The 24,982-nt window shown below is 41.7% G+C and overlaps 2 protein-coding genes across 9 annotated transcripts in view; one reads left to right on the top strand and one right to left on the bottom strand.

Moving 5' to 3' along the window:
• The window catches only part of hibadha (3-hydroxyisobutyrate dehydrogenase a), a 31,138-nt gene extending 24,195 nt beyond the window's left edge, over positions 1 to 6,943 (bottom strand). The window contains exons 1-4 of the mRNA XM_047383757.1: positions 6,790 to 6,943; positions 2,959 to 3,119; positions 2,716 to 2,825; positions 2,505 to 2,626 (exon numbers count right to left, since the gene is read on the bottom strand). Of these exons, the coding sequence (XP_047239713.1) occupies positions 2,505 to 2,626; positions 2,716 to 2,825; positions 2,959 to 3,119; positions 6,790 to 6,859 (463 nt within the window). The 5' untranslated portion in view covers positions 6,860 to 6,943. The remainder of the gene's footprint in view (positions 1 to 2,504; positions 2,627 to 2,715; positions 2,826 to 2,958; positions 3,120 to 6,789) is intronic.
• A 285-nt stretch (positions 6,944 to 7,228) lies between these two features.
• The window catches only part of tax1bp1a (Tax1 (human T-cell leukemia virus type I) binding protein 1a), a 36,358-nt gene continuing 18,604 nt past the window's right edge, over positions 7,229 to 24,982 (top strand). For 4 of the 8 annotated variants that reach the window (XM_047383753.1, XM_047383754.1, XM_047383752.1 and 1 more), the window contains exons 1-7: positions 7,232 to 7,473; positions 9,334 to 9,449; positions 10,281 to 10,502; positions 15,323 to 15,425; positions 15,940 to 16,130; positions 18,075 to 18,230; positions 24,820 to 24,968. In XM_047383753.1, the coding sequence (XP_047239709.1) occupies positions 10,314 to 10,502; positions 15,323 to 15,425; positions 15,940 to 16,130; positions 18,075 to 18,230; positions 24,820 to 24,968 (788 nt within the window). In that variant the 5' untranslated portion in view covers positions 7,232 to 7,473; positions 9,334 to 9,449; positions 10,281 to 10,313. Of the gene's footprint in view, positions 7,474 to 9,333; positions 9,450 to 10,280; positions 10,503 to 15,322; positions 15,426 to 15,939; positions 16,131 to 18,074; positions 18,231 to 24,819; positions 24,969 to 24,982 lie in introns of all 8 variants that reach the window. The other 4 variants (XM_047383756.1, XM_047383755.1, XM_047383749.1 and 1 more) reach the window with 4 other exon arrangements.

The following is a 24,982-nucleotide window of genomic DNA, read 5'->3' as shown; positions in this document are numbered from 1 at the left end:
CGAACACTTTCTTGCACTACAACATGGACACAGGATAAACGTGGGCATGCTAAACAAGACCGTCTGCATTGCTGGCTGCAAAAACCAGTGGAAGCAGGTAAATCATTGGTCATCTCTGGCTAGTAAAAGAGGTTTAGTTAGGAGACTTGGGAGGAGGAACTTTCACAGAGAACTGCACACACAAACTGCGGAGCGTCTGTAGTATGTAAACAGTGTATGTGTAATGGGGAGCGTAACAGGCTTAAGGCTCTGATCTCTCTAACTGCGGCCGGTGTGTTCTGCAGACGCCAGCAGGTAAACAGACCAAAATGGGGCTAGGTCTGTGTTTATATTAAAGGAGACATGCATTGTGCAAGAATTTAAGGGTGAGGGATATTGAATAAGAATAAAAGATCAGTGCAAGTAGGTTTGAAGGGGTGCAGAAACCTGTGTGTGAGAAAGAGAAAGAGATGGACAGTTTAACTGCGATGTATCTCCTTCATGTCTTATCTCCCTCCTCTCGTCTCCTGTTCTCCATGTGAGGGCAGTTTCCCTACTTTATGACTCTTTATCTGACATGAAAGGCACTAACATGGGATTGCCGCCATTACGGCTCCATCAACATAAAAAAGCCCTGACACGGGATTCTCCACAGCGGCTGTGCCCATTAAGGATGACTGGTGATTCTGTGCTCTGTCAAGGAGCCATCACGAGTAGACAGCGCCAACATAATGAGGACTTAAAACCTTAACTTTGCCTTTAAGACCCCTGGTCAAAAACAGCAATAAAATCCTCATGAGGGCACCTTGGCTGGCCTGCTTAGTAATTACAACCCATGTCCAAGCACTAAGCCAGAAGGTACTATAGTTTAGATATACAAAAAGATTGCAAGGGAGTTCAGATCCAAGGCAGAGGGGTCATATGCTTAAATATTCACACAGCCTGCTAGTTTCCAAACTAGCTTTCAAATTTTGTTTTTCATACCGTAACAAATCGCTGCCTGTATTCTTTTAATGCTCAATTTGTGACTATACTCCTAAAACTCAATCAATTCAGAAATAAACAACCTTTAAATAAAGTTTCTAGCAGGGTTTGATACTGTTGATATTTATTTTAAAATCAGCACATCCCTTGAACACTTCCACCTATTTAAAAATAGGTGAAGTCATGATGTAAACCTAGTAATATCTGCGATACATTTAAAAAGGCAAGTCTCATTATGTTTCAGAGCTTGAATACATGCAAATGTTGACAGTATGAAACACAATCAGCCTTTTTTATTCTTCTCGAAGCATTTAAGGTATTTTAAAACGCAGTTTTCCGACACAAAAAAGTCTTCATTTTCACAGAAAGGCACTACCATTTATGGATGATGATGACGACTTGTCCTGAACTGTTGTAAACAGACAACAGGACTATTTTAAAGGAATATGATGGGTGGATGTGTTGCTGCTTAATGGCTGTGCAGAAAATGACTAAGTGTACAATCCCGAAAGATTCCTGCTACAAAGAAAACTTGGAAGAACTTTAGAAAAGGGATTTCTTCTCCATCACAAAAAATAGCCTCTCTTTTCGAAACATGGTTTGCCTCCAGATTTTTCAACAATTAGGACCTTGGCTTCAAGCAAAGGAACAACCTTCACTTGACAAAGTACAGAATGGCTACAACATATAACTCAAGCAGTGAGTCAGCTGCCAGACCAGTGAGGGTGACTGTGGATGTTGGTTTTAAGGAGGCATAAAGTTCCTTAAAGTATTGTTTCCTAATGGGTTTTACTTTTTGTCTGTATTGAGTACAAAATGGCTGCTGACATCCCTCAATAACATTAATTAACTGCATCAATACTCACTCCAAAGGTTCCTTCAGTCAGTCTTTTTTTCCACAGTGTCTGAGCCAAATGAATGATAGATTGTGCACCAATATTTTAAAATCCTTTCCAACCACAATGTGTGGAGCATAGTGACGAGTAAATATCATACCTTGTATCATCAGGCCCTGTTTTTGCAGGCCAACATTTAAGTGTGACAACAATACAAACAGAAGAAATCTGTAAAGAGGCAAAAACGTTTTTTCCCCATTACTGTATAAAGTGATCAACAAAAGCTTTAAAAAACACCTAGATAAGATGCTAGTCATAACTGAAGTACAAATTACAACCTTAACGTTGCCAGAATGTTTTTGGGAGGCAATAAGGAGTGATACACAAACTGCTTTTAAATCCCTGGCTAGGGTAGATGTCTGTTAGATCTCCAATTGGCTGCTCTCAGACTACATTTCTCCTGACTTCCTTCTTCTTATTGGACAATAAATGGGTTGAATACAAATACTATACTTATTTGTCAGTTTAAAAAAAGAAATGGGAACCTTGTACCCTTCTCCTTTCAACATTACAATTATGCACCTATTTGTGTTGGTCTATCACATTATACCCTCAACAAAATACATTGAAGCTTGATGTTGTAATTTGACATATAACAAATCACAAAGATGTGTTTAATTACAAGTGCTATGAACAAAACCTTACCTCCTGACACTGGAGCATCCATGAAGACAGCACCCATCTTCTCTGCAGCTACAGCCATTTCTTTAGCAACAGCAGGATCAATTGTTGACGAGTCAACCAGTAGTGTCCCCTTCTTCACCTTCCTGGGCAAAGTTGCAAAGTTATATGGGTCACATTTACATGACATGTACAGCTTTTTTTTCTTATTAACATCAACCAAAAATCTTCCTACATCAGGATGCCGTTAGGGCCCGTGTAGACTTCTATGACATTTGGACTGGATGGCAGCATTGTGATGATGCGGTCTGCTTTCTCTGCCACTTCTGCAGGGGAGTCCACCACCTAAATGTCAGATTCATCCTTATATCAATTATGGTAAATTAACACAGTTTCATCCTAAAGAAAATGAGCTGCAAGGACTTTAAAATAATATGTTTCTACATTGACTTTCAATATGTTACTTACAACATCTTACCTGGGCACCCATGTCCTGCAGCTCTTTGCAAGATTCTGGGAAGACATCAGTGGCGATGACAGGGTAGCCATTTTTTATCAAGTTCTTGGCCATGGGGCTGCCCATATTTCCCAGACCAATAAAGCCGACTGGTGTCTTTGAGGCCATTGACCTTTTTGATACTAAAAAGAGTAAAACAGTGAGAAGGGAATTTGATGGAGAAATTAAAGCTCTTTAATTTAAGTGTAAAGTTTCATAAAAACAGTCTCCATTATTCTGAGGGATCTCTCTGATTAACAAAGATAATTACAGAGAGGTATCAAACAAAAATTGAGGGTTTGCCATTTATTTTCCATTAAGTTAAGTCAAGTCAAGTTAAGTTTATTTATATAGCGTTTTTCAGCAACAAGGCACTCAAAGCGCTGTACAAGAGGAAAAACATTACAATGATACAGAAAATCAAACACAGAAAAACAAATCTAATGACATTAATAGTCCTTGGGGGTTTACTGGTAAGAGCTGGTTCTAACCCAATCTTTCTAATAGAGGTAATTAGCTCATTAATTCCTTTGTTGTAAGGAATTCATCCTGTGCTAGAAGAAAAATGATAATATTAATCCTTGAGGTCGCTGGTATGAGGCAGCTGTGGTCCCATCATTCAAATAGTAACAGTCATGGGCACTCACTGAAGTCTAAGTAGAGAAGCTGGGTCACTGGTAGGTCCAAACTTTTTAAATACCAATAATGTTTGGCTTTCACTGGTATGAAATTGTTGTAATAAAATCCTTCTAAGAAATCTAAAAATCTATGAATCCTTCTAAGAAATCTAAAAATCTCTGGTCATTGGTGTAAAAACAGCTGTATTAAAATTTTCAAATACTAATAATAATTGGCTTTTGCTGGTAATCCTTCTGACAAATCTGAAAATCTATGAAAAGTAATTAAATCACACATTTAGGTAAAGTAAGATAGGAGGGGGAAAAATCATATTTCAGACTCTATTCTTAGCAGAATAGAGTCTGAAATAGTACAAAAAACCTCAGCAGGGGTAAGCAACACACACACAAGTAAAGATTTAGTAAGGGTACGGTAGAATCTTGAGGGTGTGAATGTAAGTCTGAGTGTGTTTGCAAGAATTAGACTGTTAACACTGATAGAAGCGCCACTGTCCTTGAGAAGAGAGGTGGAAGTTTTATCAATCGGCCGCATATCAGCACAGAGCTGGTAGGGGAGTCCTGGGGAAGAGCGTCGTGTTTATATAACATCCAGGAGATATTTTGTTGATAGCCAGTTAGCAGAAGTTGCCAAGGCCACATTGGGGTGCCAGATTTAGAAAAAAAATAAATGTTGTGGTTCAGGCAGTTGTGAATTTCCAACTAACTTAAGAGTTTTAATGGTATGTCTCAATTGCGAATCCAAATAGCCAAATTTCTGGTACTTTCCGCAGATCTCGAGCGAACAACTTCTCCAAGATTATATCCTTTAACCTCTGAGTCCAACCGCTGCCAGGCTGCGATTCTCTTCAAGAATCGTGTCCAGCTTGCGATTCTGTTCTCTTAACATTCCAGTCTGAGTGTTGATCGCTCTACAGACTCCATCTAACATCGCAGGCAGCTTTGGAATACTTTGAACAGCCACCAACTCCAAAAAGCAGAAATCCTGTTATCAAAAGTCCAAATATGTACACATTTTCTATGTCCTCAACCGACATCGTAGTCAGGCACACAATCTTCCACTGCTGCCAAGAATCCATTGTGTATCCAGAGAAGAACGTCCTGTCTGGACAAGAGGGTCTCCTTTACCCTGTCTTCCTGTCAAAATTTTTTTATCAATTACGTTGAGAGTCCAGCTGATCAAATCCATAATTTAAAAGTTTGGAGGATATGCAAAGCAAGGCTCTGAGAAAAATACAGACAAAAAGCAGAAGCAGGGATCAGCAGGGAGGGAGGGAGAGAAAACACGTGTCTTCCACCGAGAGCAAGAGCATTAGATAACGCATTAATTAAATTTCATTTGGCAGCAGATCTTTATGCTTTAAAAATCAGACTTTTAGTAAGTCTCCTGTGGGTTTAACACCCTATTAGCTCACAATACAGTCCAGTCAGATGAAACGTGAGGTGAATCGACCAGACAACAAAAGGATTAGACCTGGATAAAAATACTTTAACAATGAGATTAAAGTAAATTCAGCTAGCTTTAAAACATGCTTAATGTATGCCGTCACGCTATCGTTTTAAAGAATCTCTGACCTAAAGTATATCGTTCAAAAACCACAAAATAACTTATTTGTGACAAGGACAAGGTTTTGCTTGTAGTTTTATACTTTAGTTTTGCTTTATTGACAGACTAAATCTATGAAGAATCACTAAGGTTATGCCATAAGTAAAAATAAACCGACATACCAACAACCTGGTTGGTATGTTGTTTAAGCACCTTATCTTCACCAAAAATAACTCAAAGTATGCGTCTCATCACACTTAAGTTTCCCTTGTTTTTTAGGGACTGTCTTGTCTGATGGTACTGAGCTGCATGTGAAATTTATTCAAATAACCATAATTACATTTTGCAGCTTGCATGACAGATGACATGACATTCTTTATCTTTGACTCAAACTACAGAGTACTCCAAACAACCTAGTTATTAACAAAGTGACACTCTTGCAACCAATCATGGGTCAGTTACCGGGATCAAGGTGTATAAGACCTTTCAAAATTACAGTTTCAACCCCTACCTGTTGCTGCGTACTGCCAGCCAGCTGGTTGAAAGAAGGCTAACACATTTTTCCCTTCCTTGCAATAAAAAAGAAATTCATCTGTTTGGGAATATTTTGGTGTTGTGAAAAACACAAAACTACAAAGGAACTGAAAACTTAACTAGCACAACTCATCACTCGTATTACGGTAACACAGTTTTAAAACTACAGTTAGCAAACCATGAGCAGCATGTCTGCTAAGCATCCTAATGCAGACTCTACCCAAACAGATAGGCAGACCAAATGACCAGCTAATATCAGCTAGTTATACGCTCTATACAGAAGAACAGGAAAAAAAAAAAAAAAAAAGATTTCTGTGCAATAAGCAGTTTAAAAATTATTTACTTTATTTAGTGTGTTATGTATTTAGCTTAAGTATATATATATATATGTGTGTATATCAAAATATCAAATAAAGGTTTTAGGCAACATCATAACTGCTATTTATTTTTTTATTTATATGCATTACTCCAAAAGGTAATCCCATGCAGTTTATGTGACTAAAATATAAGACATTTAAATATTAGAGATGAGGTATGGAATAATGTTCCATAAATTTATTTATAAATGCAGAAGCTGCACCTTGTCCAAACTATAAGATAGTTTTGCTCACAATTAAATATTAATTAAATATTTGAAACGTATATGTATTTATATTTATATATTTGAACGTTTTTGGATTACACTTACATTCTATAATTACTGTTAAAAACGTCTAATCCGTGTTTTTAATCTGTGGGATCAGAGAGGAGTAATTGTTGGTATAGACTTAGGCATTCATTCAAACAGCAAAGATTTTTGCACAAATTCAAACGTGTGAATGTGTGAAATTTAAAAAACAAAAGTTCTGTTTTAATTAGCTTTAAAATAACTAATTAAGCTGGACACCATATCTATGTGTGCACACCTTCTATTAAAACACAAGAACTCAGGGACAGTGTGTCCAAGCTGTAACATGGACTCTTAACTCTTCATACTTTCTTCTAAGGGCTAACAAGCTAGCTAAGAAACTGAAGTACGGGACATTCCATTTGCATTCATCACTGAAACATTTTCCTAAATGGGGGGAAATTGCGTCACAACCCAAACGAATACATTACCGAAGACAAAGTCGACATGCTTGTTCCATCTGAACCATATACTCCGGGAGCCTCTAAACAACGCAGCCATGCTTCTCTCACCCTCGGTATTTGGTGACAGCTGTCAAGCCAGGAAAGCCACAGTGGACGGTTACGATTCACTGACTTTTGGACCAATAGCAGCGCCGTGTCAGGTAGCCGGCCCAATGGGAGCAGAGCGAAGGCGGGACATGCTGTGATCTAACTTGAAAGTGCCCTTTAGTGTATACTTTTGCTACTTTGTGCGCAATTCATTGCAACAGGGAAAACCTGCGCGCTCGTACAAAGATATATATATATATATATATATATCTATATATATATATGTATATATATATATATATATGTATATATATATATATATATATAAGCCGATATTAGGCAGTTTTTCATTTGAAATTGATAGAGAAACAGCAATTACGTTTATGAGTTAAAGATTAATCTTAACGTTTATTACGGTAATAATATAGTGGAACTGTTTATAGTGCTCTGGTTCATCCCGGTCCTCCCAGCATCACTGGTGCAGCTCAGCATCATCTCTCTCTCTTTCTCTGCCTCTCTGAGGAAGAGACGCATCACCGTTAGAGCTGTGAGAGTGGAGAATAAACACTGAGATACGACGAAGAAAGTCATTGTTTCTTTACTAGTGGCCGCCATTTAAAGGAGGTAATGTTTACTGTCAAGCTACAGTGACTGTGTTTTTGTGTCATGTGTCAGCGAGCTCGCCGCCCTGAACGGATGATGCTTAGCTAGCTAGTAGTGACTTGACACAACATGGCCCGTCCACAAGCTAATGTTAGCCACCTTTAATGAGATAAGCCTTGGGTTGCTTTAGCTACAGTTCACTCGGCCGAAGTGTCCCTTAGCTGCTCGGTCATGTGTCCACTGTGAGCGTTTCTGTCTGTAATGTTGCAGTTGTGACAAGCATTTTTGCATAAAAGTTACCCGGTTTAATCCAGGGGTGGAGTCATTAAAACATGCATTGCGCCGATAGCATGTTTCGGCTTTTTTTTTCTTTGTCAGGTTAAACGATGACAGTGATATTAAACAGCTGCATGCATTCACACCTGTTTGTTTCATATGCATTACCGTCATCACTGGCTTTCCTTTCCAGGGTCAGTACACAGTTTGGAAGAATATGGCATTTGATCTAAGAAGTTTCCAGGTCTGGAAAAGTATGGAATAGAGAGAACTGACATATTGCGAGATGTATTCCCTATCTTGTTGTCTAAAAGTATTATTTATCTCTGCGCCCAACCACCGATCCATACATACAAACGTCAGTGTACTCAAAACAAGCGCATGAATGTACCTGCTGCTGGTTAATGTGTTTATAAACTAAAATAGTGGGAGTTCTTTGTTGCGATGCATTTAATAAACAGGAAAAAAGTCACTTTTTTTCACTGATCAGAGCTGGTTGGGAGAAAAGGTTCTGATTCTGATCGCAGGCCAACTGAGTGGTGCATATCTAAAATATTTTGTTCTATGGAAATGGTTCAAATCTACCTTAGATTTCTGTGATTTTGCAAGGCCTGTTGGATGGGTTGATACATTTTAAAACTTGTGTTTAGGTTCTGTCTGAGTAAGTAATAATACTAGGACATCTGCATCAGCAATAGCAGTCGTTCTTAAACCTTTTACATGTAGCACTGTGGAAAATAACCGGTTTTCCAAGAACCAACATGCTAAAAGAGGAGTAGTAGTTTGTGAAATGTTTTGTGTGATTTTTAACTCATTAGTGCTGCATGATTGGAGAAAGGACACACTTAAACTATCTGTTCAATTTTAACTTAGAAGTTGAAATTTCTACATTTGAAATTGAAAAAATGAACAGAAAGGTCCCCTGACGTCAAAACTCTAGGTGGTAAAGCCTGAAGCATTTTCTCCAACCCCGTCCTCAACAATCCAATATGGCTGCCATTTAGCACCCAGCGATAGTTACAGTTAAAAATAAAAGTTTGCCTTTTTGATGATTCTTGTCTTTTATACACTGTACTACATGAATTCTTAGCTTTTATTGTTCCCAGTTGTTAGCCTTTCCACTGAGCACCACATTTAGTAAATCTTAACTGGTCTCAGAACTTTAAACTTGGACACGGCTAAACTGGGGTGGATGTCATCCCCAGGTCTAAGTTCTGTCTTCAGAGGTAAATAGTACACACAATAAGTAGCCACCAGCACTTGCTCCTGGTTCTATTGAGTCCGTTTCAGTTTGTACAGAGAGTTCTTGAAATTGTCTCCACTGAAGTTTCACAACAACTCATGTTTATGCTGTTGGTGCTTGGTAGCTCTACCTCAAAGTTGTTCCATACGTCTGTTTCAAATAGTTGCGTAGTGCAACTAAAGGCCGCCAAGGTAGCATGACTGGTGTAGGTACCACGACATTAGAACAATAGAGATAGACATTTGTCAGCCTTGTTCTTCAGTTTCATTTATACAATCCCAACAACAACAGGCAAAAGAAAATGGAGAAATGGAAATGTCATCTTCCACAATAAATGTAGCATATTTATTGTCATTCCCCAGCCTTTCACCACCCGGAAAAGGACCAGAACTTATACGTCACCATGAAATCTTCATCTTTGACTTGAACTGATCTCCCTCGGAATCAGAGAGGATAAATTACTCGACGGTTTTCACAGGCAAGGTCACCCATTTGTTGATTACAACTTTGACTGGTAAAATATAGTAAAGGCTCGTTAATAGTTAGTGTTTGGTGATCACTATTGCATGTTAAATTATTTACAGAGCCTTGAAAAAAGTATTCATATCCCTTGAATTCTTTTGCATTTTGTCAAGTTACAATCACAACCTTCAATGTATTTTAATAGGATTTTCCTATTAGTCCATACAAAGTAATTGTCTCATTCCTGAAGAGTAAACTCCCTTCTTAATTTACTTTTTAAACATGTGTTTACAGTTGTAAGATGATGAACTAGTCAATACTTGATAGAACCCCCCTTTCCTTGCAAATTTGAACTCTTTAACTGGACCATTCTATCATTTAAAGCTCTGACTGCATGCTTCGGGTTGTTGTCCTGCTGAAAGGTTTACCTCTAGCCCAGTCTCATCTCTTCTGCACCACTTCACTGGACAGCTTCCATGACTTTCCTGTGTTTAGCTCCATTTGTTTTCCCATTACCTCTGACCAGCTTTCCTGTTCCTATTAAAGACAAGAATCCCCATTACATGTTGCTCCCTCCACCATGTTTCACCTTCTAGATGGGGTGGTAGGGGAATCATGTAGGCACAAAAAAATAATTGGTTGCATTAGATTTTATTTAGTGGTATCGGAAAATAGGGCTGAATACAAACGCACACCGCGTTTTTAAATTTTTTTTGTAAAACCTTAGAAAACGGTTTAATTTTCCTTCCACTTCTTTTGGAAATGCTTTTGCAAGGTGTATACGTGAGCAAAAAGATATTACTATCTCTTGAACTTTTTCTTACTTTGTCCCTGCTGTTTTTTTCAGCTTCCAGATAAATGAAGTGACCAACAGGGCAAGATGTCATCATTCCAGGTGGTGGACTCATCACCTGGCTGCAGCGTCAGCATCATGGAAACATCCAACTTCGCTCATGTCATCTTCCAGAACGTGGGGAAGAGTTTCCTACCCCAGGCCCCCTTGGAGTGCCGTTACACTCTGACCCCTTACATTACTCCCCACCCCAAGGACTGGGTGGGCATTTTCAAGGTACAGCTAGACTTTTGGTAATGTGATTACTTTCTTGTTCCTGTGAAATATTTTTGAAATCATAGCCATTACACAGGTTTTTGGACACGCAAACAAGTGTTAGAGTCTCATTAATTTAACACTTAGTACATTAACACATGCATCCGCCCTGGCAGTTATGACTTCGCTCGTCACTACAAGCCTGAAAGCCTACCACAGCCTTTGGTGTGGTTGTTGTGCAGGCAGAACAAGGAAGAGTATACACGGTGGGCTGGTTGCACACATTTGGCCCTCTTTATGAACCGTTCTGATTCTTATTAAGAATCAGTTTCCCATGTGCCCCCTTCCTTCGACTTTCCATCAGCCCATTTCCCTTCTCTGCTTGGACTCTTTTATCAAGGCCATCAAATCTCACACGTAATTAACAGGAAATGTGAGCCGGGAAAGTTAACGTCTCGTAAAGACAAAAGACGGACGGTTTATCGTTGTTTTAAGAACTGACTTCAAATCTGCCAGTTCAATTAAAAAAAGAATAAAGATGCTGGGTTAATTTGGAAAAAAAAAAAAAACTTGAGGACTGGAAAATGTAATTATGGTAATTCCTCACTGAAGAAATCTGTTTGATGGTTAGAGCTCCATGTCAGTGAACTAGCGGACCGTGGATCTTTAATCCTCTTTGACGTACATGTCTGTCTTTTGTGCGTTCATTAGGACTTTATTTGACAGTCGCAAAGACTAAGCAAAGTGCAGTGCCTTGCCAACATATTAATACCCCTTGAACTTCTGCACATTTTTGTTATTATAGGACAATACAAAGTTGTGCATAGATGAGATGTAGAAGGAAAGGGATAAATAGTTTGTAATAGTCTTCAGCCCCGCTGAGTCAATACTCTGTAGATCCACGTTTCACTGCAATTACAGCTGCAGGTCTTTTACAACTAAACCTCAGTCAGATTGGATGGAGAGCGCCTGTGACCAGCAAGTTATAAATCTTTACACAGGTTCTCACATCAGTTTAGGTGTGGACTTGGACTGGGCTATTCTAACCCATGACGATACCATCGTAGGTCGGGCTGTTTAGCATTGGTTTCCATTTGAAAGGTGAACCCCTGCCTAAGTCTTTTACAGCCTTAACAGGCCGTTGCTGAGGGCTGACTTGTGTTTAGCTTTATCCATCTCCCTGCTGAAAGAATGTGCCCACAGCACGAAGCTTCCACCACCATGTAGGGATGTGGTCTTCAGAAGGATATGCTGTTAGTTTTGTGACAAGCATGTTGGTCAGGAAGCTCCGTTTTAGTCCCATTTGACCAGAGCATCTTTTTCCGCATATTCGCTCTGCCCCCTCCTGACTCCAAACAGGGTTTCCTGCTGGTTTTTGGTTAAGGTATGATTTGCTTTTTGCCGCTCTTTTATGAAGGCCATCTTTGTGGAGTGCAGGACTAATAGTTTTTACAAATTCTCCCACCTGAGCTGTGGGATTCAGCAGCCCTTCCACAGTCACCATGGGCCTTTTGGGTGCTTCTCTGATCAATGCCCTCTTTACTCAGCCTGAGGTAGATGGCCATACCTTGGTTTATTTTTAATAATGGCCTGCGGGATGGTCAAAGCTTGGTGTATTGTTTTCTAACCCAATTCTGCTTTAAATCTCTCTATAACTTTCTCCCTGACGTGTCTGCTGTGTTCCTTGGTCTTCAGGAAGCTGTTTGTTCACTAATGTTCTCTGACAAACCTCTCAGGCCTTCACAGAGCAGTTGAACTTATACTAATTATTAGGTGTCGTCTGAAGGCAGTGCGTTCCATTGGATTGTCTTTAGGTGGAGCTGAAAACAATCATAAAAACAATTAAAACAACATGTTTCAGTTTACTTTCCCTTCATAAATATTCCAGTAAAATACAATAAAGCTTGTGGTTGTAATGGGACATAATGTGAAAACAGAGTGGTATGAACTCAAGGCACTGTAATCCAAGGATTTATTTTATGCTGTTTCACAAATGGTACAGCTTCTAAGCTCTATCAGCAAATTTCAATTTAAAATTATCAAGCTGGGATTTTTTTTTTTTTTTTTTGGAACCTTGCTGAAAATGCTAGTCTTATGTATGGAGGTTTATTTCTTCCCAGAGGCGAAAACGTTTTGCAGGTCTGACTCAGGGTGAGACTATTTTCTTCCTCTTTCCCATCCCATCTCTGCCTGTGAGGAACACAGACCGAGCGGCAGAGCTAAGCTTTGCTGCCAGCATGACTCAGAGCAGGCAGGAATGGTTTGTTTAAGTTGGGTACAGACGCCTCCTAGTGGTCAAAAGTGTCCATGCACCAGTGTGATCAAGAGATTCTGATGCAACATGTTCCTGGACTGCGGCACCATCAAGCAATAATCACATGCTGTGTATACACTGTAAACATGAACAGTTTACATTCTAAACAAGCTGTGTAAGAATAGCATTTGTTTCATGTTTTTTTCCTCTGCCTCGCTGATCAATTTTAAAAGTCATGCATACATTTCTATGTTTTTAGCTCACACGCCACTCGGTTTTCAGTTGTGGCATGTTCTCTGGGTCGGCAGGGAGAAACCCATTGCGCGAGCGTATAATTAACGTGTCATCGCGCTGTCCTCTTTCACTTGGGCTTGAATGATTGATACCTGCCTTGCCTGTGATTATTTTATAACATCACTCCACTGCTGGAATGCCACTCCATGTCTAAGCAAACGTCAGTCAACCTCACCTCTGCAATTAGCAAAATTATTGATGCCTTCTTTTTTTTTTTTTTGTCTCTTGTCTTGAGCAAAAACACACATGACCACACAAGCAAAGCCTGGCGCGGGGCCACCGGAGCTCCGAGCTCAGGACTGAGGCACCGGTGGAGGTGGAAAAGAATGTTCTTGGCGCAGGACTTCACGCTGACTTTCACTGTCGCTTTGCAGCAGAGATATTCTCAATGTTATCTGATGATTGGGGGAGGGGGTGGAAGCACAGCAATTATGATTTAGGAAACAATGGTTTTAAAACTGCCACTTTGATATATGTTTTAAGTAGTGCAGTTGATTTACAGTTTGGAAGTTTAAAGAATTTTATTGGATTACAGGATAATTTAACATTTCAATGACGCAGATTTTGATTGTATTAATTATTAAACTAATTGTTTATTAGCTAGTAATATGATGTTTACTAGCATTTTTTGTACTTAACCTGAATTGTAATCTGGGATTTCAAAGTGTGTTTCTTGATCTAAAATGACCTTATAGGACCAGATGGGGTTGAGCTGTGTCACACATTTGATTTGAACGTTTGTGGGTACATGATTGACAAATGAAATGTGGCTTTCTGTCGTCTCTTCCTGACCAGCACATGGAAATCCAGGAAATGACTCTCTTATTCTGTTGTTTTTTTTCCTATCCATTCGCCAATGACTGAACATTTAAAGTCAAACCAAGGCACTCAAAGCCACTCACACTGGAGCTTCTGATTGCAAGTTGACTATTCTTCTTCGTCTGTTGGTCCACTCGTCAGTCCAGGTGTCAGATCATCAATCCATTCTCACTGATTCTTATCTGCTTTCCTCCTTCCTTTCTTCCTTGCAGCTTCTGTTCTTCTGGTTTTGCAGCTTCCTTATTTAGATGTAGTTCCCTGTGAAAATATCTGTAAAGCTCGTTGTAAACATTTGCAAATTCATTTATAAATCCTTTTTTTTTGTGGCACTAGAGGCCTTATTTTTCATTTTTCGATAGTATGTAGACAGGAAAAAGGGGCAAAGAGAGGGGTAGACATTGGGCAAAGGTCACCGGGTCTGGGACTCGAACCCGGGACAGCCCCACTCAGGAATATAGCCTCTGCACATGGTCGCTCTCTTAACCCCTACACCACCGGCGCCGTGCCTGATTGATCAGTCTTAAGAGTTTATTCCATTTTGTCCCCTTACACGCATACATTTGTTGTATTTAATTGAGGTTTTATGTGATTGATCAATACAAACTAGTGCACTGCTGTGGTTTTTAATGAACTTAATGAACTGTAGCAAATCTTAAAAAGTGTGGCATGCATATATATTCAGTGCTTTCAAAACCATACTTTGTTAAACCTCCTTTTGCTGGAATTACAGCTACAAGTTCTCGGGATCTGTCCCTTCCAGCTTTAGCTCAATCTCCATCAGCATAGTAGCATCTCTGAGCGTAAATTTCTTTTCAGGTCTTGCCACAAATGCCCTATTAGATTTAAGTCTGGACTTTGACTGGGCCGACCTCAGAATCAGGTCTTTTACAGCCTCTAATAGGTTTTGTTCCAGGAACCATTTGTGGAGGACTTGTGTGGCGTGCAACCCATCGTTGTCCTGTCAACAGATGTGCCGTACTCTTCCCAGTTTTGGTGGTAGATTAAAAATGTCCTTTAAGATGGTCAAATGTACCAATTAGGTGACATCTGAAGGCATTTGCATTGGATTTGTTTAAGGGTATCAGAATAAAGGGGCATTAATACATTAAGCTACACTTTTAAAACTTTCATCCAGCTCACAGGTATGCATATGTTTGTGTTGGCCTATCGCATTAAAATCCCAATGGAAAACATTGAACTGTGTGGTCAAACAAATGTGAAAAAAGCTGTATGAATACTTGTGTAATAAAGTAGTGTGTAATACTATAATATACACTGCATACTGGAACCGTGGCCGAAAACTGACTGAAAACTCTTGTGTATTTAGGGAATATAACAAAAAATAGATATTAATATATGTATCAAAGACACAAAGGAAAAACATCTAAATTTGGATTGTATGGATTTTCTGAGCATATTTCGCTCTTCATTCATAAGTTCAGCAACTTTATTTTTATTGACACTGCTTGCCTAGGTGGGTTGGAGCACAGCCAGGGATTATTACACCTTCCTTTGGTCTCCCATGCCTGAAAACTACGAGCCAGGAAGTACTGTGCACAGGACTGTGGTGTTTCAAGGTACGCACTCGTGGATCCACACACATTATTATGTAAACCACTATACAGAGCCTGGGTATTCCAAAGTAACTCCTCCATTTTACGGTGCATATAAAAGCCAGCACTTTTATTTAATAAGGGAGCACAACCACAAACGTCGGCCTGGGACCTCCGCACCTCTCTTACCACACACATACCCGTACACACACACACTTAAGCTGAAGATCCGCGAACTGGTTTTACTGGACCTGGAATGGTCAGATATTACTCAGTGAAAATATAAGTGCACCCTGCGGTGTGTTAGGAGTCAGTAAAAACAGCCAGCTGCTGGATCTGCTCTATTCACGCACCTCCGATTCTGACCCAAGAATATAAAGCACCAGTTGGATTTCAGAGTATATGCAGGCTCTTTGATGTGTCAGCATACATAGGAATTGTTGTACATATAGACAGAAACGCTTGTTTGAAATAATATCAAAACAGGGTGTAAATAAAACAATGTTAATCCACCGACTCATATTTCTTTCCATTGTAGGTTATTATGTTCCTAAATCTGACGGAGAGTTTTACCAGTTCTGTTATGTGACCCATGCTGGTGATATCAGAGGTGCCAGCACGCCCTTCCAGTTCAGGCCAGCCACGCCCACCGAGGAGCTGCTGACCGTCACAGAGGAGGACAGCAACTCAGACATACTGGTCGTCACCACCAAAACTGGCCTGCTAGAGGTAGACCACACACGATTGTTGCTTGTATTTGGTCTTTTTGCTCTTGACCTCCTAGCTCTTGACCTCTCTGACATCATCAACTCGTTTTTTGTTAGTTCTGAGAGTATTACGCTGCAAATAATAAGACTGAATCTGGACTGAGTTTGATCATCTCTAGTTCTAAAACTTCTAAAAGTTTCTTTAAAACTCATACTGATTTGTGAAAACAAAAGGGATGCTTAGTTTTCGGCGGCGCTTTGTGCAACAAACCTCTGCAGAACATGACAAGAAGATATAAAGACCATGTAGGATGTTTTAAGTGTCATGTGGATTACTACAGCAAAATGTATTTACCGTTTGTTATATTTACTACTACTCTGTACTGATAAGGGATTGTCTACAAAAAATACATATAGTAGAGATCACAAGTGACAAAAAACGTGCTGGCTCTGTTTAAATAATAATCAAAGCAGGCCAAATTTTTAAAAGTAGCAATACATTATTCAGCAGAGTATTAAAAATTAAGGGTTTTGCGAACAGTTAACATTTTGTAGTAGCACTAAGCAACATGAGTGGGTCTTAAACATGCTTAAACATCAACTGTTTATTAATTTTTTTCATATAAGGTTACACGTGGTGTAACTGTTCATATGTGTGTATTGCACAATTACTACACAGATGTCAATCATGGCTAAAAGCAGTCAGACAAGGAATGCGTGTGTGTATTGATTTAGATTTCAGTTTCGATCTAAATTTCTATCTGAAGCACTCCACACCAAGCTAATGCAAGAACACTTTGTACTGACATGCAGGGAGTTGTTTTTTTCTGACAGGGTTTTAAGTTTTCAGTGATGAAGCAGCAGTGGAATGTGGCAGACCCTATGATGATGTAATAGTATCTTTATGGCAAGCCTTTGTGTATTTATTCTTTATCCTTGATATAAGGCATGATTTGACTACTATCAGAATCAGAATCAGAATCAGAAAAGCTTTATTGCCAAGTACGTTTTTGGACATACAAGGAATTTGTTTTGGCGTAGTCGGTGCAATACAGTACAAATTAAACAGTACAAACATATCTACAATATAATATAAATATAAGTGCACAGTTTTAAGTGAGTGAGAGTAAATATAGAGCAGTATAAGATGCAAGAGCAATACAACAGTGCAGATGATCATTGTGCAAGTAAAGCAGGAGTCCAAGCTGAGCGTTAATGTAACGCATAGAGTTACAGGTTACAGGTGTCCTGTCAGCAAAAAAAGGGGGGGTGTGGGGGAAAGGGGGAATGTCAGGGTGGTTTCCGGGCTTTGTTAACCAGGCTGGTGGCAGATGGGAAAAAACTGTTCTTGTGGCGTGAGGTTTTGGTCCGGATGGACCGCAGCCTCCTGCCAGAGGGGAGAGTCTCAAAGAGTCTGTGACCGGGGTGGGAGGGATCAGCCAGAAGTTTTCAGCTTGCCACAGTGTGTTTATTTTGCATGCCACATCAGGAGATGTTATTTAGCCCTTTAATTTTGCACGAAGTTAAGCCAGAGTTAATTGAAATAAACATTGTTATTGTTGTATTTTAATAACAGGAAAGATACATTTCAGTTTTGGACTAAATAAGAGTTTTAACTGACAAATTAAAAAAAGTTTAGTTCAGAGAGGATGAAGTGAATCTCCAGTAGAAATACTTTTCTGTTCAGGACCTGCTACCTTGCTGGATTGTTTTACTGGCCTTGTGTCTGTTTTTGAGGTTCATTTTCTTTTTAAAATATGTCAAAAGAAATCTCAGACTAGGCTTTTGTTTCTTTTTGCTGTTGTGCCGTACCTTTACTCCCCATAAACGTCTCTAATGGATCTCTTTAACATGACGCTGACGGGCCCCAGTTTGTAGGAATAAAACAACAAGAAAAGATAAGACACTCCAGATCTCCAGAAACAGGCGCTCCATTATGGTTGTTTTATCCCCTTTTGTCTGACAGCGTGTGGAGGAGGCCCAGCAGGAGCGCAGGGAGCTGCTGAAGGCCATGCGCCTCCTGCACGAGGAGAAACAACAGCTGCAGGAGGAGCAGAAACAACTGGTCAAGGAAAGGGAGCAGGAGAGGGAGACGTGTTGCCTGCTGCGGACACACAACCAGGTTAGACAGACGAGGTGGAGTGGTTCACGTGTTAATGAATGAGCAAAAGCACAGCATATGTATGCATCTCCATGCATAACTCCTCATTTATATTATAAGCTAAGAGACAGTTTCAGTGTGGTTTGTTGTAGAAGTGTACACACCCTTGTTAAAAGTCCAGCTTTTTATGTTGTAAAATATGGAGATCATGGTAAATCATTTGAAAAGGTTTTCCACTTTTATGTCCTTTATCAAGTACAGATGCTGGAAAAGGAAATCCTTCTTCATCAGTTTCTAGCAGCTGATTTTTAAAACGTTTATAATTTGACAAAAAATTCCAGTTCCGACTAAAGAAAAGTAACCCCAGAGCATGATAACCCCACCACCATGTCTCACTGTGGGCATGTTTAAGCCTGGTTTCATCAGACCATAACACAATTTCCTACAAGGATTTGAGAGATTTTAGGCCCACATTAGGCCTGGATTCGGTTTAGTTCGGACATGGAGAACAGAGGTGTTTGCTGTCACATGCAGAGCACAACAAGCAATTAACAGAACTCCACGGAGCTCTCTTTCTTTTATCATTTTTGGAAAATATCCCATTTCTTTTTTGTCACTCTGATGCAAGATTTTCTTCAGTTATTGATGACTGTCTTCAGTGCCTGGTGCTGTGAAAGCTGTGGAGTTTTGTTCGTGCTCTTTCCCAGACTGATACCTTCAGACTGTGATCATTTTGATGGCAAGGGTGTACCAAAGAGGACTAAATGCTGAAACTGAACATTCGCTTCAACAAAGTATTAGTTTAAGCATTTTATGCTTATACAACCAGGTTATTGCAGCTTTTTCATTCAACAGATTTGTTTGTTTTTTTTAACTGGCCTATTAACTGGGATATGAATGTGGACGACCAGCCACCACTTGCACGTGGAGCCGGTTCCTCATCAGTGATCATAGGCCTGAAAACTTCAAAGTCCTGCATATTTATGAATAATCTGCGTCCATGTTTGACAGACACACTAAAAGGCTGCTGCTTTGAAAGCATGTGTGTGTGTTTGTGTGCCTCCCCCTTGTCTCCCACTCTTTCTTTTAACGACCTGACTCAGTGGGCCAGAACGGAACTAGGACACAGTTTTTCTCGGGCATCTGGCGTCAGGGACGATGCCATCGCGACCGCAGAGTGAACAAACATGACGTCAAATGCGCGCGCCACCAAGGCGTCGCACTCGCATTGAGGGCGCACGCCATGGGGCCCCTCACATTTGCGTTTACACATGCACAAACACACACAAACAAACACGATCATTATGCCACGCGCTTGCAAAAACCCTTTTAGCCTGTGTGTGTGTGGAATGACAGGAGGGTAGTCCACAAAACCGCCTTTATGAAAAAACCAGCCCTGCCCAGCCTCAGGGACAAACACAGCTCAGTCACGCAATTCAGTGGCCACTGCTTTCCTACAATTTTCCTTCCCTGTTTCTTTCTCTTCCAGGGTTATTTTGTGGGAATACACTGACTGCATCGCATTTCGAAATAAGAAATTTGTATACCTGGATGTTTGTTGATCTTTTTCCCTCTTCCCAGGATGATTCACATTTAGGTTTTATTGTTTGGTGCATTGCTCAGTTGATGAGCATTGGCTTGGCACAGGCTACAGTTTTAGGAAAAGAGAGGGGTTGGCAGAAAGAGGTGAAACACTGAAAATTGGCAAGAATTGTAAAAGTTTGAATCTGGTCTCGTATTGCCCCCTAGTGGACATCTGGGGCTGAGTTCCACAGTGAGATCAGGCTGCTTTGAGTTAGCCTGCTGCTCTTATTTTATGAAGGACAAAATTGCTATAAATTAAATAGTAATACACACACACACACACATTCTCACTCACACTGTTATTACCGTGCCGCGTCTCATTCAACAGCCATGTCCATCTGTGGATATACGACTTGTTGGAGGGCGCGTCAGCTCGTGGCTCTGCCGATGAAAATATCCCTTTGAGTTTAACATGAAAACATAAGTACATATTTTGCGGCTACTAATTTTACGACTACACTTTTTATAAGGCCTTTATGCACTGCTAAAGTGCTTCCCAAATGCCAGCCGTAAAAAAAAAAAAAAATCATACAGCCATCTATGCAGAGCCAAGCCCAGAGGGAGAGGGGGCCTTAGCGCGCACCCATGACTGCACTCGTACGCTTATCTATTTTGGATTGATTGTTACAGCCTGGGTTTGTCTAAATGTCCTTTAATGTGCAGCTGTCGCTTTGTGTGTGGTGTGTGTGTGTGTGTGTGTGTTAAAGAGAGACGTTGGTGCGTTTGTGCTCCCGAAGGCAGGGTGTGTGCAGAAGATATGCTGTCCTGTCACATCTAATATTAGCCATTGATGATTTAATGTAATTCAGTGCTGATGAGCAGCAAGTTCAAACAGGACGCTCCTTCAGCCGGCACGCATCACATGGAGAAAACAGACTTCATGTTATCTCTTAGTACTTTTACTGGGAGTTTGTTTCTAGGAGGTACGTGATACTTGGAGTGTCTCATAATTGTATTCCTTTTACAGTTTCAAACTTTATCATGTTGAAACCACAAACCTTAGTGGCTTTTATTGGGATTATATGTGATAGACCAACACAAAGTAGGGCATAATTCTGAAGTATAAAACAATCTGTTTACAGGACGACTCCCAGTGGTGTACCCCAAAAAGCTTGCCTTATATTTGAGTTTAAAGAAAACTAAGTGGAGTTCTGTTTAGGTACTCTGGTTAGATTGCACCAAAGTTTAACTTTAAACACTGATCACACCATCCCCTCAGTGAAACATGGTGGTGGCAGTATTATGCTGTGGGAAACTTTTTCTTAGCAACAAATGCTAAGATGGGAAACATTGATGAAGCTAAATGCAAGGCTATACTGAAAAATCAAAGCATATTGGATTGGCCATTTGTACAGCCTAGACAAAGTCCAAACCTAAATTCAACATAGAATCTGTTGCAAGCCTTTGACCCAGTCTGACTGAGCTATAGGTATTTAGATGAGAAGACTGGGAAAAGGTTTCAGTTTCTCGATGTGCAAAGCTGGTAGAGATAAACTGGGGGACTTCCTGCATAGACATGCCACACATTCTAGATTTTATTTGTTAAAAAATGTTGAAAACCCTTAATCATTTTCCTTCTACTTTATAATTATGTTCAACTTTGTTGGTCTGTCATGTTAAACCCCGAAGAACTCACTAAAGTTTGTGGTTGTAATATGACAAAATGGGAAAAACTTCAGGGGTCATGACTAGTTTTGAAAGGCATCGTAGGCGGGTAATGCTCTAAGCACCTTGTGCTCAGGTAAGGCTACATGTCTGTACGCTTAAAAATACTGAATATGGGTTTTGTTTTCATTAAGACTCGCTTGCGTCATAATTTGTAACTGGAGCAAGCGATGAGAAAAAGCTTTACAAATACCCAGAGGTGGAGTTCATATTGAACAGCAGCTGTAGCAGGAAGACAGGAAGAAAATCAGGTGAAGAAAACTTCAAAAGCATCTTTCCTGCACAGTCCTAAAATGTATGGAAAAAAATTTGTACTCGTACTCATTGTCTTCCGCTTATCCAGGATCAGGTCGCGGGGGCAGCAGACTCAGCAGAGACACCCAGACGTCCCTCTCCCCAGACACCTCCTCCAGCTCCTCCTGGGGGGAGCCCAAGGCGTCCCCAGGACACGCTGGAGAGACATAGTCTCTCCAGCGTGTCCTGGGCGGTCCCCCGGGCCTCCTCCCGGTGGGACGTGCCTGGAATACCTCCCGAGGAAGGCGTCCAGGAGGCATCCGATATAGATGCCCGAGCCACCTCAACTGGTTCCTCTCGATATGGAGGAGCAGCGGCTCTACTCCGAGCCCCTCCCGGATGGCCGAGCTCCTGAGCTGAGGTTCGACTATTGGCCGGACTCTCCTCTCCAATACCCTGGCGTAGGCCTTACCAGGGAGGCTGAGGAGTGTGACCCCCTGTAGTTGGAACACACCCTCCGGTCCCCCTTCTTATGAAGGGGGACCACCACCCCAGGCTGCCAGTCCAGAGGCACTGTCCCCGACTGCCACGCAATGTTGAAGAGACGTGTCAACCATGACAGCCCCACAACATCCAGAGACTTGAGGTACTCAGGGCAGATCTCGTCCACCCCCGAAGCCTTGCCACCGCAGAGCTTTTTAACCACCTCGGTGACTTCAGCCTGGGTGATGAAAGAGTCCAACCCCGAGTCCCCAGCCTCTGTTTCCACCAGGGAATTCGTGATGGCAGGATTGAGGAGATCCTCGAAGTACTCCTTCCACCGCCCGATAATGTCCTCAGTCGAGGTCAGCAGCCTCCCAACCCCACTATAAACAGTGCTGGCGAAGCACTGCTTCCCCCTCCTGAGGCGCCGGATGGTTTGCCAGAATCGCTTCGAGGCCACAAGCCAACCACAGCCGATAGGACTCCTTCTTCAGCTTGACAGCATCTCTTACTGCTGGTGTCCACCACCGGGTTCTGGGATTGCCGCCGCGACAGGCACCGCAGACCTTACGGCCGCAGCTATGGGCAGCAGCATTGACAATAGATGCAGAGAACATGGTCCACTCGGACTCTATGTCTCCAACACCCCCCGGAATCTGGTCAAAGCTCTCCCGGAGGTGGGAGTTGAATACATCCCTGGCCGAGGGCTCCACCAGGCGTTCACAGCAGACCCTCACTATGCGCTTGGGCCTCTCAAGTCTGTCCAGCTTTCTCCTCCTCCAGCGGATCCAACTCACCACCAGGTGGTGATCAGTGGACAGCTCAGCTCCTCTCTTCACCCGAGTGTCCAAAACATGCGGCCAAAGGTCTGATGATACGACAACAAAGTCGATCATCGACCTCCTGCCTAGGGTGTCCTGGTGCCAAGTGCACTGATGGACACTCTTATGTTTGAACATGGTGTTCATTATGGACAATCCGTGACTAGCACAGAAGTCCAATAACAAAACATCACTCGGATTCAGATCGGGGAGGCCATTCCTCCCGATCAACCCTCTCCAGGTGTCACTGTCGTTTCCCACTTGGGCGTTGAAGTCCCCCAGCAGAATAATGGAGTCCCCGGGAGGGGCTCTATCCAGCACCCCCGACAGGGACACCAAGAAGGCCGGGTACTCCGCACTACCACTCGAAGGCGCAGGGTTGCGACCCTCTCATCCACTGGGGTAAACCCCAACACGAGACAGCTGAGCTGGGGGGCAACAAGCAAATCCACCCCAGCCCGCCGCCTCTCCCCATGGGCCACTCCAGAGTAGAAGAGAGTCCAACCCCTGTCAAGGAGATGGGTTCCAGAGCCCACGCTGTGCGTGGAGGTGAGCCTGACTATTTCTAGTCGATATCTCTCGACCTCCCGCACAAGCTCAGGCTCCTTTCCCCCCAGCGAGGTGACATTCCACGTCCCTAGAGCCAGCCTAAGCATCCGGGGATTGGGCCGCTGAGGTCTCCACCTTCGTCCGCCGCCCAATCCTCTTTGCACTGGTCCCTCACGGTTCCCCCTGCAGGTGGTGGGCCCACTGGGGGATGGCCTCGCGTCTCTCGTTCGGGCTTGGCCCGGCCGGGTCCCGCGAGGAGCAACCCGGCCACCAGGCGCTCTCCGGCGAGTCCCGAGCCCAGGCCTGGCTCCAGGGTGGAACCCCGGCTCCGCCGTACCGGGCGACATCATGTGCCTCGATATATTAGTCCTCATTAAGGATTCTTAAACTGCTCTTTGTCTGACCCGTCACCTAGAGCCTGTTTGCCATGGAAGACCCTACCAGGGGCATTTAAGCCCCAGACAACAAAGCCTCTAAGATCATTTGAGCACTCAAACCCCTCCACCACGTTAAGGTGACGGTTCAAGGAGGGGGGGGGAAATTTTATTTTTTTTTAAATCTAATTTCCTAGTAGCATTACCTCAACCATAAGTACCTATTTCTGGAAAAAATAAATGACTTTTTATCTTTATCTTTCTTTAAACTACATCCGTTATCGGTGATCTGCTCGATCAAAACTTTTGTGTCTAATTTGTTCAAACCTCTTCTTCAGGCCTCTAGATAGCATTATAGATCTACATTGATTTAGGGGACAAGAAAAATAGTGAAATAGACCATTACCACACAACCAAATATAAAGAGACAACTTGATTTTCATCAAGTTGTCTCTTTATTTTTGTCTCCTCTAAAGTTTATATATATTATAGTTAATGTTGGTTCGATGTGAGCCTGGAAACCAAAGTCAAATTCATTGTGTGTGCACACAAACTTGGCCAGCAAAGCTGATTCTGACTGTGATCATTGTGTTGTTTCACCATTTGAAGCAAATATTTTGTACACAAATGTTCAAAATATGTTTTGAGTCTGGAAAATGATGGAAGTTTGAGTCGGAAATTTAGTAGGAATCCTGAACTGAACGTTTTGAACAATCTAAGCCTGGTTTTCTCAAAATGTTCAAAGCATATAAGACAAATGTATCCCTGAACATCATGCTCTGGAGTCACTTCACTAATTATTTACCTAACTAACTACTAATTAACTACTTTATTACAAATAAAGATTTTTCTCCCTGCAAAGTATCGGCTGCTCTGATTGGCTGTGCCTTTGCCCCACAGGAGCTGCTGCGCTCATCGCAGGGCCTCTCAGATGAGAGGGAGGAGGTACGGAGGAGGCTGGCGGAGGCCAAAGATCGAGTTCGTCAGCTGGAGGAGGACCTGCTGGGAGTCACCCAGAGGGGCCTTCAGAAGGAGACTGAGTTGGACTGGTATGGATCCTTAT

The sequence above is a fragment of the Girardinichthys multiradiatus genome, chromosome 13, assembly GCF_021462225.1.
Source record: "Girardinichthys multiradiatus isolate DD_20200921_A chromosome 13, DD_fGirMul_XY1, whole genome shotgun sequence".
In the NCBI taxonomy this organism is placed as follows: Eukaryota; Metazoa; Chordata; class Actinopteri; order Cyprinodontiformes; family Goodeidae; genus Girardinichthys; species Girardinichthys multiradiatus.
The sequence above is the reverse complement of the archived record's forward strand: the minus strand, read 5'-3'. Positions and strand labels throughout refer to the sequence as shown.